At 40.8% G+C, this 15,598-nt stretch overlaps 1 protein-coding gene across 4 annotated transcripts in view; it reads right to left on the bottom strand.

Annotated features, from left to right (window-relative positions):
• Positions 1 to 2,603: 2,603 nt before the first annotated feature.
• Positions 2,604 to 15,598, bottom strand: part of mical2b (microtubule associated monooxygenase, calponin and LIM domain containing 2b) — a 235,187-nt gene continuing 222,192 nt past the window's right edge. For 2 of the 4 annotated variants that reach the window (XM_060928315.1, XM_060928312.1), the window contains 3 exons: positions 12,426 to 12,525; positions 8,728 to 8,801; positions 2,604 to 3,520 (listed from right to left, as the gene is read on the bottom strand). In XM_060928315.1, the coding sequence (XP_060784298.1) occupies positions 3,336 to 3,520; positions 8,728 to 8,801; positions 12,426 to 12,525 (359 nt within the window). In that variant the 3' untranslated portion in view covers positions 2,604 to 3,335. Of the gene's footprint in view, positions 3,521 to 8,694; positions 8,802 to 12,425; positions 12,526 to 15,598 lie in introns of all 4 variants that reach the window. The other 2 variants (XM_060928310.1, XM_060928311.1) reach the window with 1 other exon arrangement.

Below are 15,598 nucleotides of genomic sequence, written 5' to 3'. Positions count from 1 at the left end.
CAGAGGTGGGATACAGTACATTAGGCAGCAAGAGAAGAGTCAGGGCTTGAAGTTGGGGTGTTGAAAGCAGGATCTGCGTATTTGATCTGGCACGTGTGCAACCAGTGGCTGGGTATTTTACCTAACCTGCATGTCTTTGAACTGTAGGGGAAACCAGAGCACCCAGAGGAATCCCACGCAGACACGGGGAGAACATGCAAACTCCACGCAGAAAGGCCCCCCGTCCGCTGAGAGGTTTGAACCTGGAACCTTATTGCTGTGAGGTGACCGTGCTAACCACTGCACCACCCTTTATCCATTATTAACAAACAGGAAAAGACCACATTCACAGAGCTGTATAACAAAACATTTTATACCACATCATCGAATTCTCAAATCCATTTGGTCAGAAGCTGTTAGTTAATTTTCTAGAACAGCAGCTCTGACAGTAGTTCCAGCTGAAAGACAATCACAGGGTTATAATACTGTAAATCCATGCACTCGTTTTTATTATGCATGTACAGCTCATTTCCTGGGACGTGTACAATCCACGTAAACAGATTTAAAAAGGAGTGTAATTTTGGATGTGGTGGCGTTTTCTGTGAGGAAGTGTTAATTTAGCATTTATGGAAGGAGTCTCCAGTGTCAGGACTTTTGTAATAAATCAGAGATCAAGTTTTCATCAATGGAAACATCTTCAGAAGAGAGTTTTTACATGTTATGGTTTCTTTGTTTTTATTTTTGTAGTCTCACCCACACACACACAGGCAACCAGGGAGAGGGACAGAGAGAGAGAGAGACGAGAAGAACAGACAGTGCAAAAGAGAGAATGAGAAACGGACTGAGCGAGAGCCAGACACAGAGAGAGAAAGAGAGACAGAGAGCAAGAGAAACAGAGAAAGTAAGACCCAGATGAGAGGAGGAGTGCAAGAGAGACAGAGTGAGAGAGACAGACAGAGCAAGAGCCAGACAGACAAGAGAAACGGAGAGAAAGAAACAGACTGCGAGAGAAACAGAGAGAAAGAAACAGACTGCAAGAGAGAGAAACAGACAGAGCAAGAGAAACAAAGAAACAGACTGTGAGAGACAGACAGCAAGAGAAACAGAGAGAAAGAAACAGACAGAGAGACAGACAGCAAGAGAAAGAGAGAAACAGACAGAGAGAGACAGACAGCAAGAGAAACAGAGAGAAAGACAGAGAGAAACAGAGCAAGAGAAACAAACAGACAGCAAGAGAAACAGAGAGAAAGAAACAGACACAGACTGCGAGAGTGCAAGAGCCAGACAGAGATAGACACAAAGAGATAGAGCAAGAGAAACAGAGAGAAAGAAACAGACTGCGAGAGACAGAGAGAAAGAAACAGAGACAGACTGCGAGAGACAGAGAGATAGACAGACAGAAAGACAGAGAGCAAGAGAAACAGAGAGAAAGAAACAGACAGACTGCGAGAGACAGAGAGATAGACAGACAGAAAGACAGAGAGCAAGAGAAACAGAGAGAAAGAAACACAGACTGCGAGAGAGAGAGACAGACAAGAGAAACAGAGAGAAAGAAACAGACAGAGAGAGAGAAACAGAGCAAGAGAAACAAAGAAACAGACAGCAAGAGAAACAGAGAGAAAGAAACAGACACAGACTGCGAGAGACAGACAGACAAGAGAAACAGAGAGAAAGAAACAGACTGTGAGAGAGAAACAGAGCAAGAGAAACAAAGAAACAGACAGACAGCAAGAGAAACAGAGAGAAAGAAACAGACACAGACTGCGAGAGAGAGTGCAAGAGCCAGACAGAGATAGACACAAAGAGACAGAGCAAGAGAAACAGAGAGAAAGAAACAGGCAGACTGCGAGAGACAGAGAGAGAAACAGAGAGAAAGAAACGGAGACAGACTGCGAGAGAGAGCACAAGAGCCAGACAGAGATTGACACAGAAAGACAGCCAGACAGCAAGAGAAACAGAGAGAAACAGACAGACTGCGAGACAGAGAGAGAGATAGACACAGACAGACAGAGAGCAAGAGAAACAGAGAGAAAGAAACAGACAGACTGCAAGAGAGAGAGAGAGAGAGAGATAGCACAAGAGCCAGACAGAGATTGACACAGAAAGACAGACAGACAGCAAGAGAAACAGAGAGAAAGACAGACAGACGAGAGGAACAGAGAGAGACAGAAACAGACACACCGACCCCCATCAGTTCAGTCCTGAGCACAGGTTACAGTGTGTGGAGTTTCCCCATGTTCTCCTGTCGCCCCCGACCTTCTAAAACCATGCAGGTAGACGGACTGACCGTTCTAAACCACCACTATTGTGAACGTGTGTAAACACAGCCATGTGACGGACCCACGTTTCACCCAGGATGTATTCATTCCCACCTCACACTCCGTCTTCCCGGGACGAGGAAAGAGTGCCGAGTGAAACCCAGTCAGTGTTCGTGTTGGTTAAAACAAGCGCTGTGCTTTAAGAGGAATAAAACACTTCAGGATGCGGCTTCATACGAAAACCACAACTTCATGATGGTAACAGGAACCTCGTGTAAAATGTCACGCATCATCACGCCATCTTATCGTTGATTATTTTCCTACACCGCCACACAGTTAATCGATTACAAAAACACAGACACTTAAGACATCCATCAGCAAACAGAGATTGCCGTCTTTATTAAATTAAATCAGCTTTCATTTATTAAATCACTCCGTGCCTCATTCGGCTACGTTTCAAATCAAATTAAACACGGAACAGATTAAAGGACATGACGGAGGAGTCATGCTGGTCAACTGCTGGTCAACAACAGAACAGAAAAGTTATTCACATTAAATTGACAGACGTTTACAAGATCAGAGCATCGACGTTAAACAGCATTAACGCACCCTCGTGACGACGGTTTTTCACAAAACACGAGCGTTTCACACTTCACATGTTTTAAGGCTGCCACTCAGTGGAGATGAAGCCTACTGTAAATAAATAACTCATTAGTGATGGCTTACGACACACATCCTGGTGCATTTTTATTTTAAAAGGAGCAGCAGTGATGAAGCAGGATGTTTATTTGGGGCTTTTGCTGCAAAGATAGAACGTGAAATGATCAGTGCTCAGTCAGAAGTGGCGGGACATGTACAGTACGTAAAATCTCTCCAGCGCGTAGCTGGTCGTATCGGAGTGAGAAACATCTTCACTCTGTGTATCTGAGTGAAAACGCAGATCCAGGACCTGTTTAAGGTTCGTGATTAAGAAATGAATAAAGAGTAATCTTTATTAAATATCCAAAACGCTCACGAGTACTAGAACGCTTCCCTTTTTAATCAAGTTTGTGTTCATCTCCATCCTAAACTCATCAATCAGCGCTTCCTCCTTCTCGGTCACGCCCAGTGAAACTGGTAGCCCTTGGAGAGGATGAGGCTCTCGAGGTCGCGGTCCTCGGCTTTCTCCTGCAGCCGCTGCTCCTCGAGCAGACTCACCAGACGATCTCTTTCCTCCACCACCTTCATCACTTCGTCCAGCAGGGCCTGTTCCTCCGCCAGCTCCGCCGCGCTCTTCTTACAGTCTGCACAGCAACACAGTCACGTTTATACGGCACATCGCCGCATTCAAACAATGAGAAGGGTTTTTCCCCCTTTTTAAATAAAATTACTGTAGCTTTATATCTTTTATCATCAAGTGCACAGCACATCTGTCAATATACATCAGTCAGAAATACAAGCTAAGATATTCTTCATTTCGTATACAGTGCCAGTCTAAAGTTCGTACGCCCATACTCTACTGTACATATTCTCAGCTTTTTCTCCATTGTAGAACACTGAAGACGTCAAAACTATGAAATAACATCTGGAACCAGTGTTGGGCACGTTACTTTCAAAAAGTAATTAGTTATAGTTACTAGTTACTTTTCCCAAAAAGTAACGGAGTTAGTAACGGAGTTACTTTGTCATAAAAGTAACTAATTACCAGGGAAAGTAATTATTCCGTTACATTTTGTTCCCCCTCAAAAAAAACAAAAATCAAATTCAGTTAGTGTAATCATAATAAAAGTAAATGTGTTTAATGACCGAAATGGACACTTAACAGAACCAGTTAGTAATGTTATCTACACTATATTAATATTTTTGTGGGACAATGTGAGATAAGACATCTATCAAATGTAATATATTTTTGTAGTTATTAAAATTATGTTACTAATTACTGGCCACTGACGAGGACAAACGCTTTGTTCCTCGACATAATGTGCATTGCACGTAAACACTCTTGCCTTTTATTTCAAGTAATGAAAAGTAATGGCTGTATTTCCAGTGTGAAAGCGCAGTGCTGGGCTGACCGCTCGCCATCGCTGGGTCTTCCGATTGAAAGAGTGCGCAGTAGTGCAGTAGGCGTGGCCTACCTACGTATGTTGTCCAAATCTACTCTGATTGGCTGACTATGCCGTTGTCTCGCATCTCCCCACCCCACACTAAAGCAGAGTAAAGAAAGGCTGAACGAGCAGCGTGCCAGATGAGAACAGCTTTAATAAAGTAACGCATAGTATTTTATTGTAAGTAACGGGAACAGCATTATAATGATGTAAAAAGTAATTAGTTAGATTACTTGTTACTAAAAAAAGTAACGCCGTTAGTAACGCTGTTTATTTCTAACGCCGTTATTCCCATCACTGTCTGGAACATACCGTATTTAACAGTTATTCCATGAAATCGAGTCGTACATGGCGTATACAAGCCATATATGACGAGATTGAGTGGAATAACCGTTTTATTCTATCCACATTCACTGGATTTTGATAAACAGAGCATTTTGACGTTAATTTTTAGCAAAGTCGATAAATAAAAACTTCATACGGTACAAAACATCTGACAAAATCATTTCCTCTTCGGCGGAATTCTTAAAAACCTATCGATGGTGGCACGAATTGACTTGTGGTTTTTTTTAGTGCTGTCAAAAATGTCGCGTTATTAACGCGTTAACTTGACTCAATTTTAACGGCGATGATTTTTTTATCGCGAGATTAACGCTTTGTGACATGATGCCACGCCCCACACAGCCAGAGTCCTCTGCCCTCCCCCGAAGAGCCACGGTGCTTGGCTTAGGTTTCGTTTTCCCATCGGCGGCTCCAGCCCCACTTTGCACTTGGCCGTGTTATGCTCTGCAATAAAAAACAAAACAAAACATTGGTACAACCAGTGTTCGAACTATGCCGATATTTTCAGGGGGTCCCTTTTTTTCCCTTGGGGGGGGTGGGTGCTTGCGCTTGTCTCAGAGCGCGGATCTCCATCGCGCGCTCACTTCGGATATGCAAATGCTTCCCGTTACACACGATTGCTATGTCAATAAACATCATTTTGCCAATATTTTAGAGACCCCCCAACATTTCCCAAATCATGTTTTCAAGGGATCTCATGTCTGTTTCAGGGGATCTCGGATCCCCCGAGTACCCCCGTAGTTCGAACGGTGAGCAAGCCCATTCACTTTATGCTGGTAAGAGAATTACAATGGTTTTTCATGTGACAAAAATGTGCGATTAAATTGCGATTAATCATGAGTTAACTATGACAGTCGCGACATTAATCGCGATTAAATATTTTAAATCGCTTGACAGCACTAGTTTTTTTTTTTTGTAGAAAGTGCCATCTTGCCGAGGTATAGAACAGCTTTAGACATTTAATTCTTCCTTGGACATTTCAGTGATGTAATTTTCAAACTTCTTTGAGCTTTTGAACCAGTCTTTAAAAAAAAAAAAATTCAACAAAATTTTAACGCTTAAAGATGAATGTAACGGGTCCGTCTCAGAAACCGGTCTCTCATTTGGGACATTATGGTCAAAAAATAAATGTTCTAATTTCACTTTTTTTTTTTTTTTTACATTTACCGAACACTCGATGTTTCTTTTGTCATGTTTAATAAGAATAAAGATAGCATCTTGCTTTATCTGGCCTCCACTGTGGAAAATTTTTTAAATTACAATTCAAATGCTTTTGTAAAATGGATTTCCATATAAAATAACTCCATCATGAAGAATTAACGCCCCTCCTTCACAGACGAGTGAAAATATTGAATACATTTCCTCTTTTTGATTGCTTGGGTTAAAAATGCCAAGTTATGATGACTGAATTGATTATTCACTTAAACATGAATAATATGATACATTTTGGGTATTTGATATGGAGAAATAGGACACAATGGAAAAATCAAGAACACACCGGAAAGATGAGAATAACGGCGGGGGCGGGGCAAAACGACTGGCCGTAGATTCTATCAAAAGTTCGATCTAAATTGGCCATGGTTGCAAAATATTGGCCAAAAATACGCAAACACTACGAAATATGAAAGTAAGATGAAAAAGAAACATTCTATTGCCTTGTACTGCAAGACTAAAACAAAATAAAACTGTCAAAACTCACCTTTTCAGTGATAACGTCCGAACAGATCACCCGCGTAACAGAAAGACCGCAAATGGAAGCGCGATCAACTTCTAACTGTTGGAGTGGAAAATTCCATTCTACACATGCAAATTGTTAATGTGTGTCCTTCCCCGCACACAAATAACACGCTACGGTAAAAAATAGACCACAACTCATTTTATAGCTCAGAAATTCATACAAGACCAGCTACCATCATAACATATTCTGTAAGAAACATATTCTATACCTAACTTTCAGCTTTCGTTTTAAAAAAACAAAATCGCAGATTTATAACTAAATGTTTATATGGCGTAGTGATTTTAAGTTACTACTGTTGGTGAGGTCGTTACCTTGACCCTGAGGCTTTCTGTTTAGTTCAAAACACACGATCGTATTGGTTTTGGGTATGCAGGAAATGGAGTTACGACGGTGATGGAATATTTTGCATGATGTTTTATTACGGTTATGATTATTCTGTGAGCGCACCAATCCTTAGGTGGATAAAGTTACAACTTAAAATACAATTAGTGATAACTGTAGACTTTTCAGTGGACTACAACCTTTTTAAGGGAATGCGATGTAGTCGACCATTTATCATGTCCCAGATCAAGCCGCCATTTTTCCACAAATTTGCAGAATTTTTGCCAAATTCTGAATAGAGTATTCACATCAAAGATTTAGTTTTATCTGTATTATTTCTTTCATCATTTTATTTCAAATTAAAACCAACATCACCATTCAAAACCGTATAGTTTATTGACGGAGTATATTTAGTGGGGTTCCCCCACAGTACCCAGTTTCTGAGACAGACCCAGATACACATGTTCTTACCATCAAACACTTAAATTCCACATTTTGTTGCCTTTTTTTGGGGGGGTTTTATTTTCAAGTAGAGTTTTTATTTCATCCTCGGTTGCTTCAGCAACATGCTCCGCCATTTTGTTTTTCCTCTACTCATGGTATATGAGCTGATATCCTAGTCGTAGAGTAGCCAATCAGAGCGCGCGATTGCTCATATCCGGTGAATATGGATGGAATTATGTGGTAATCTAAAAAGTTTGACATTTTCGATTCTGCAAAGTATCCAGCGTTTACCTCGATGACGCTTTGTACACTATTGGCGTCATCTTAACCAGCTTCATGAATGCTTTTCAATTAACAGGTGTCTCGTTGGGGGCGTCGTGGCTCAGGTGGATAAGGCGCCATACCATAAATCCGGGGACCCGGGTTCGATTCCGGCCCGAGGTCATTTCCCAATCCCTCCCCGTCTCTCTCTCCCGCTCATTTCCTGTCTCTACACTGTCCTATCCAATAATAAAGGTGAAAAAAAGCCCAAAAAATATCTTTAAAAAAAAAAAAAACAGGTGTCTCGTTAAAAGTTGATTAGTGGACGAGTTTCTCGCCTTCTTAAATGTGATTGAGATCAAACAGTAAATCTCATCTCATCTCATTATCTCTAGCCGCTTTATCCTTCTACAGGGTCGCAGGCAAGCTGGAGCCTATCCCAGCTGACTACGGGTGAAAGGCGGGGTACACCCTGGACAAGTCGCCAGGTCATCACAGGGCTGACACATAGACACAGACAACCATTCACACTCACATTCACACCTACGGTCAATTTAGAGTCACCAGTTAACCTAACCTGCATGTCTTTGGACTGTGGGGGAAACCGGAGCACCCAGAGGAAACCCACACGGACACGGGGAGAACATGCAAACTCCACACAGAAAGGCCCTCGCCGGCCCCGGGGCTCGAACCCGGACCTTCTTGCTGTGAGGCGACAGCGCTAACCACTACACCACCGTGCCGCCCCAAACAGTAAATATTAATCATAAAAATAATAAATAAATAAATAAAAACATCCCTATTCTGTCCACAACTGTAGGAATCCGTACGCATCTCAAGAACCGCTCAACTAAGTAAAGAGAAACGACATCCACCGTTACTTGAAGACATGAAGTGGCTTTTAATTAATAAAAATAAAGAAAAAAAACCGTTGAATTCGATAGAAGGCGTGTCCAAACTTTTGACTGGTCCTGTACATACACCCATCCATAATAACAGTTGAGGGATCTTAATATCCAGAAGAAGTGAAGTCGTGTTTCATAATCATTAATAATTTGGCAGGATTCATTTTCAAAGCCCAAGCGTTTAAAATCTTACACTTGGAGGTTGTGTAAATAACCTGAAAGGCTTGAATAATGTGAGACGTTGTCATGGTGATGAAACGACACCACAGCTCTGGTATCACCAGTTTCAGGGTCTCGACCAGCAGCACTGTGTTGCTCAAACTGAACCGGGTTTTGCTGTGTAAATACTGAAAAGTGCAGACCTGAGTGATGAGATGAGACGAGATCACCCTCACCTTCAGTGGCCATCCTGCACCTGAGATCCTGCTGTAGCTGAGACTGCCTGTCCTCCAGCTCCAGCTCCTGAGCACTGCAACGTGGACACGTTCACGTGTTAGATACAACCCTCAGACTCAAACCCTCGTGGATTGAAGAAGAAGAATTCTCCCAGCCGTCTATCTAAGAGTCTCGAGTCTCCCATTTTCTCTTGAATTTGAACATCTGCTAATTCCCACCCGTCAGTCAGTCCTCCCTCATCACACAACGACCACCAGCTGGGAGTGTACTGTACTGCATCACAGGGCAGAGGAGAACACTCGGAGGAAAGTGCTATCTACCCTCTTCTGCATACATAAACTCACAGATGCCTGTGATTGGCTCACGTCTCTGTGAGTGACAGGACAGAAAGGGGCGTGTTCTCCAAGGTCTCAAATTTTCTGATTTGTTTCCATCTTGTCTTAATCTGCGAGATGGTCTTTTAATTTGCTTTAATCATCTAATCAATTTATTTACCGTATATTTCATTCTCACGGACGCTTCATTTTTAAACGTTCTCTGTATACACTCGCCGGCCACTTTAATAGGAACGTGTTCTTGATTCTAAGATCCCGGTTCTTGGCTGCAGGAGCGGAACCCGGTGTGCTTTTCTGTTTCCTGTTGCACGCCGAGATGCTTTTCTGCTCACCACGGTTGTAAAGAGTTGCTATGAGTTACTATATCCTTCCTAGCGGCAAAAAAACAACTCGAACCATTTTCCTCTGATCTCTCATCAACAAGGCGTTCATTTCCACCCACAGAAATGTCGCTCGCTCACTCGATGATTTTTGGTTTTCGCACCATTCTGTGTAAACCCCAGAGACTGTTGTGCATGAAAACAAGCCCCAGGAGTATGGAATCAATTTTGTGCCAAAATGTTCATACAATACTTTTGAAATATCAAACAAAAACGACAAATCAAAATACAAAAAAAAGTCAATTTTTTTTTAGACTGGCAAACAAATTATTCGTGCAATCGTGCAAAATATCAGTCTATTACTCTTCAGAAACCTTTTATTTTTGTTCCGCGTCTTTCTCAGTTTTGTTTGACGTAATTTATTTTGGTTGCGATTCCAGCTTTCTCGTTTGCACTCCCTGACTTTTTGCTTGCAGTTTTGGCACAAACTTCACGTGTGGGCGGGCTGTCCAGGAACGCATTCCCATTGGCTAACTTGTGTTTGACTGACGGCTACGCTCAGCCATTCCCTACTCGGATTCTGGCGGACTGTTTGACGAGTGACCGATCCATTGACGGTAAACAAGGATTGAGTGGACTTCAGTGGCGACTATGATATTGAATTAATTCAACAAAGTGTAAGTGCGGGTTAATGTGTTGTATGTGTTGCAGTAGTGCACATTATGCAGGCGTGTTTAACAGACAGCTATTATATTGAGTAGTGGAGCTAAGTCTAACATTTGACTTGCCACGAAACACCTGCATAATGTGCACTACTGCAACACATACAACACATTTGTCCCCCACTTACACTTTGTTGAATTAATTCAGTATCATAGTCGCCACTGAAGTCCACTCGATCCTTGTTTACCGTCAATGGATCGGTCACTCGTCAAACAGTCCGCCAGAATCCGAGTAGGGAATGGCTGAGCGTAGCTGTCAGTCAAACACAAGTTAGCCAATGGGAATGCATTCCTGGACAGCCCGCCCACACGTCAAGTTTGTGCCAAAACTGCAAGCAAAAAGTCAGGGAGCGCAAACGAGAAAGCTGGAATCGCAACCAAAATAAATTACGTCAAACAAAACTGAGAAAGACGCGGAACAAAAATAAAAGGTTTCTGAAGAGTAATATACTGATATTTTGCACGATTACACAAATAATTTGTTTGCCAGTCTAAAAAATTGACTTTTTTTTCCTTTTTTGTATTTTGATTTGTCGTTTTTGTTTGATATTTCAAAAGTATTGTATGAACATTTTGGCACAAAATTGATTCCATAGTGCCGCAGACTAATTTTGAAATTATCCCTTATTAAAAGACTTAATGCGATCTCTCCCTGTGTCAACCCCTGATCAAAATATTGCCTTATTAGGTGATCGATTATTCCAGACATTCTAATGATCAAAATTGCGTCTATACAGAATGAGAAATAGCCCCAAAGTCAGCATATCACAAGTCTCTTGGCGCACCTGAATGAACCATTTCTCAGCTGTTTACTCGAGATCATGAAATAATTGCTTTGTTTTCTTGAGATCACGGAATAGTTGTGTTGTTTTCTCGAGATCCTGAATTAATTATGTCGTTATCTCAGGATAACAAGGTGAATAAAAAAAAGGATTATATGAAGGGCCTCTCTCGGCTTCCGTAATAGACTGATATTTTGCACGATTACACGAATAATTTGTTTGCCAGTCTAAAAAAATTGACTTTTTTTTTGTATTTTGATTTGTCGTTTTTGTTCGATATTTCTAAAGTATTGTATGAACATTTTGGCACAAAATTGATTCCATACAGGAAGAGATCAGGAGCAGTTTCTTAAATACTCCAACCAGTAATACTCATCCGGCTCAAACCAACACCCATGCCACAGTGAAAGAAACTCACTTCACTGTGAGATCACAATTTTCCCCGTTCTGATGCGTGAACATTAACTGAAGCTCGTGATTTGACACATCATGCTGCTGTCGGAGGACTGACTGATTAGAGAACCGCATCAAATAAAAACAGAAGGTGCTCCTAATAAAGTGACCACTGACACTACGTTCACACTGCAAGGCTTAATGCTCAATTCCGATTTTTTTGTGAAATCCGATTTTTTTGTGAGGTCGTTCACATTAACAAATATATGCGACTTGTATGTGATCCTCAGTATGAACGAAAAGCGACCTAAAAGTGTTCCGCATGCGCATTGCAGGATACGACGACGTCACACGCAGTGAGCATGGCCAGTGTTTATGGAAGTAACCTAAAGTTTCCTGTGTATGACAGTAGCCAGCATGGAGTACCTGGCGATGATGCAGTTGTTGTTGCGACGGAGCCAGAACATGCACAATAGCCTGATGTTAAGGAGGAGGTTGAGAAGGAAGAGGGCAAGGGTTTTGGCTCAGGCGTTCTGCGGGGTAGTGACTGCAACCTCCGTTCAAAGGAACGTGTGGGTGCGGAGTCGCATTGATGTCATGCGCCATGTTGTTGTAACTTTTTTTGAGAGACCCACCGCCTACTTCAGCGCAGAATAGTGACGTTTGTGGCTTGTTGATGACGTGTAAGTCGGATGAATGCGACCTGGCGGTTCAGACTGAAGTCGCATATGAAAAGAGCGGATAGGAATCGGAATTAGGACCACATATCCAAACGGCCTGGGTCGGATTTGAAAAAATCGGATCTGTGTCGTTCAGATTGTCAATAAAAGATCGGATACAGGTCACATATGGACGAAAAAAAATCGGATTTGAGTCACTTCAGCCTGCAGTGTGAACGTAGTGAGAGTGTACAAGGTGACTTGACCTGATCTGAAATACTCTGATACGAGATAATGATCAGATTATTAACGTGCATGTAAACACACTCGGGCTTAAAGTCTTCCAAAACTGAGCTACAGAAAATTTACCAGCACCAAAAAACACTTCATTAAACTTTAACAGTATCACATTTAATCTCAGAACATGCTTTCCTGATCACAGACCCTAATCTCAATCAAGTCCTTACACACAGGACGGTTTCTTACAAGATCACGAGCTCCGATTCGTATCTGACCAGCTTATTCTTCTCCAGGACGAGTTTAAACCACGTGTGCAGGAGCTCCGCCTCGTCTGCTGACGTGTTCCCTGAAACACAAAACACAAAGGCTACACTTACAAAACCACACTCGCACGAAAATGAATATTAGAGTTCAACAAGTGCTCGATTGACTCCCTGAAATTAAATTACAGCGTAGAATTATTTCATTGTTATGGTTCCACTTCAGTGGAAATGGGATCTTGAAATTGCTTAGGTTTAGCGTATACGTCATAGTAGTAGTAGAAAGACACGGGTCATTTCTCGCCCAGCTTTCAAGATATCTGGATGAAACCTGATGTGCATCTGTGATCTCCATATCATGCATGATGTCATTTTATGACATCATAAAAATTTTCAGGAATGGCTATGAATGGGACCAGCTGGTACGGTACCAGGACAAGCGAGACAAAATTCTTTCATGCAATCTTCCATGGCCCTTATACCTTAATACTTTTTTGCACTCATTTGACCCATGACCTTGACCCCTTTGCCAGAATTAAGTCAAAGGTCACTTGCGTGTTAAATCGCTACTCCTCCCTCACTTTTTCATGAATTTTCACCAAATTGTGTACAGAGAACCTACTTTTTTTTTGGGGGGGGGGGGCTTTGAAATACTTCGCATCGGTTGAGCAATTTGACCCATTTTCACTGAGTTACGCGACCTTGAACTTGTGACTCTATAGCAAAAAGTCAGACTTTTGTCTATTTTTCATGGTCTTTGAGTTAGCCTTGCTCCTTTGCCATAGAAAAACACGTTTTAATGAATATAGTTTTGACCTTTGACCTAGGTTAATATTAGGTCCTAGATCTCAAAAATGGAGCAAGACTATGGAATCAATTTTGTGCCAAAATGTTCATACAATACTTTTGAAATATCAAACAAAAACGACAAATCAAAATACAAAAAAACAAAAAAAGGTAAATTTTTTTAGACTGGCAAACAAATTATTCGTGTAATCGTGCAAAATATCAGTCTATTACTCTTCAGAAACCTTTTATTTTTGTTCCGCGTCTTTCTCAGTTTTGTTTGACATAATTTATTTTGGTTGCGATTCCAGCTTTCTCGTTTGCGCTCCCTGACTTTTTGCTTGCAGTTTTGGCACAAACCTGACGTGTGGGCGGGCTGTCCAGGAATGCATTCCCATTGGCTAACTTGTGTTTGACTGACAGCTCCGCTCAGCCATTCCCTACTCGGATTCTGGCGGACTGTTTGACGAGTGACCGATCCATTGACGGTAAACAAGGATCGAGTGGACTTCAGTGGCGACTATGATATTGAATTAATTCAACAAAGTGTAAATTCAATATCATAGTCGCCACTGAAGTCCACTCCATCCTTGTTTACCGTCAATGGATCGGTCACTCGTCAAACAGTCCGCCAGAATCCGAGTAGGGAATGGCTGAGCGTAGCTGTCAGTCAAACACAAGTTAGCCAATGGGAATGCATTCCTGGACAGCCCACCCACACGTCAAGTTTGTGCCAAAACTGCAAGCAAAAAGTCAGGGAGTGCAAACGAGAAAGCTGGAATCGCAACCAAAATAAATTACGTCAAACAAAACTGAGAAAGACGCGGAACAAAAATTAAAGGTTTCTGAAGAGTAATAGACTGATATTTTGCACGATTGCATGAATAATATGTTTGCCAGTCTAAAAAAATTGCCTTTTTTTTTTTGTATTTTGATTTGTCGTTTTTGTTCGATATTTCAAAAGTATTGTATGAACATTTTGGCACAAAATTGATTCCATACAAGACAAGGTTACTATTAACAGAGGACAGTAATGGAGTACATTTACTTGCGTACCGTACTTAAATACACAGAGTATCTGTACTTTACTTGAGTAATTTTTTGGCAACTTATGACTAACTTCACCACATTTGAAATACAAATACTCCACTACATTTCTATCAAGGTCCTCGTTACTATGAAGCAGCTTTGAAAGCGTTTTATTCCCCCCCCCCAAAAAAAAAACGTGACACTTTTTTTTTTTTGCCGCCAGGTGACACTGAGACAGCCCGTCAGTAATCACTAGCATCATGTCACGTCCATAGACCGGATAAAATCAAGCTCAGTGATTTCTCAGCAGTATTATTTGAACACGATCAGTTGATGGCTGAATGGAAGGAGGCGGTTCTTCTGAGGAATGGACACACCCATGGGCCCATGAACCCACGTTTCAGTTTTCTGAAAGATTTAAACATTCATTTTGTTTTAAATGTTTGCTTTGTTTATCTCAGGGCTTTTCAAAGTGTGGGAGAGTCAGCCCCCCCTCAGAGAGCAAATAAACAACAGCGCCCCCCGTGACAATTTTTGTTGTTGCTATACTTAATGTTCCATTCGTATTTTAAAAAATGGTTGTTGTACACATTTTTTTTTCCTTTACACATTTTAAACATCTGTGCTTTTTAAAACATCTTGTTTTACACATTTTAAACATCTGTGCTTTTTAAAACCTCTTTTTTTTTACACATTTTAAACATCTGTGCTTTTTAAAACATCTTGTTTTACACATTTTAAACATCTGTGCTTTTTTTAACTTTTTTTTTTTACACATTTTAAACATCTGTGCTTTTTTAAGCTTTTTTTTTTTTTACACATTTTAAACGTGCTTTTTTTAAACTTTTTTTTTTACACATTTTAAACATCTGTGCTTTAAAACATTTTTTTTCACACATTTTAAACATCTGTGCTTTTTTTTTTAAAAAACATCTTGTTTTACACATTTTAAACAACTGCTTTTTTAAAACCTCTTTTTACACATTTTAAACATCTGTGCTTTTTAAAACCTTTTTTACACATTTTAAACATCTGTGCTTTTTTAAAACCTCTTTTTTACACATTTTAAACATCTGTGCTTTTTAAAACATTTTTTTTTTTTACACATTTTAAACATCTGTGCTTTTAAAAAAAAAAATCTTGTTTTACACATTTTAAACATCTCATAGCATCGTTAGCTAGCACCTCTTGGCAGACAACACACTGTGGCAGTGGAGCATCTTCAGATCCAGTCCATGAAAATCCAAACTTTAAATAATCGTGGTCATACTTCCTTCTTTTTGTTGCTTGGCCCAGACTCTGTCTCCTCACTCACTGGAGCTTTAGGTACTAAAAATCCATCCA

Source organism: Neoarius graeffei, chromosome 8, assembly GCF_027579695.1.
Source record: "Neoarius graeffei isolate fNeoGra1 chromosome 8, fNeoGra1.pri, whole genome shotgun sequence".
NCBI classification, from domain to species: domain Eukaryota; kingdom Metazoa; phylum Chordata; class Actinopteri; order Siluriformes; family Ariidae; genus Neoarius; species Neoarius graeffei.
This window is presented reverse-complemented; position numbering and strand designations above follow the sequence as displayed.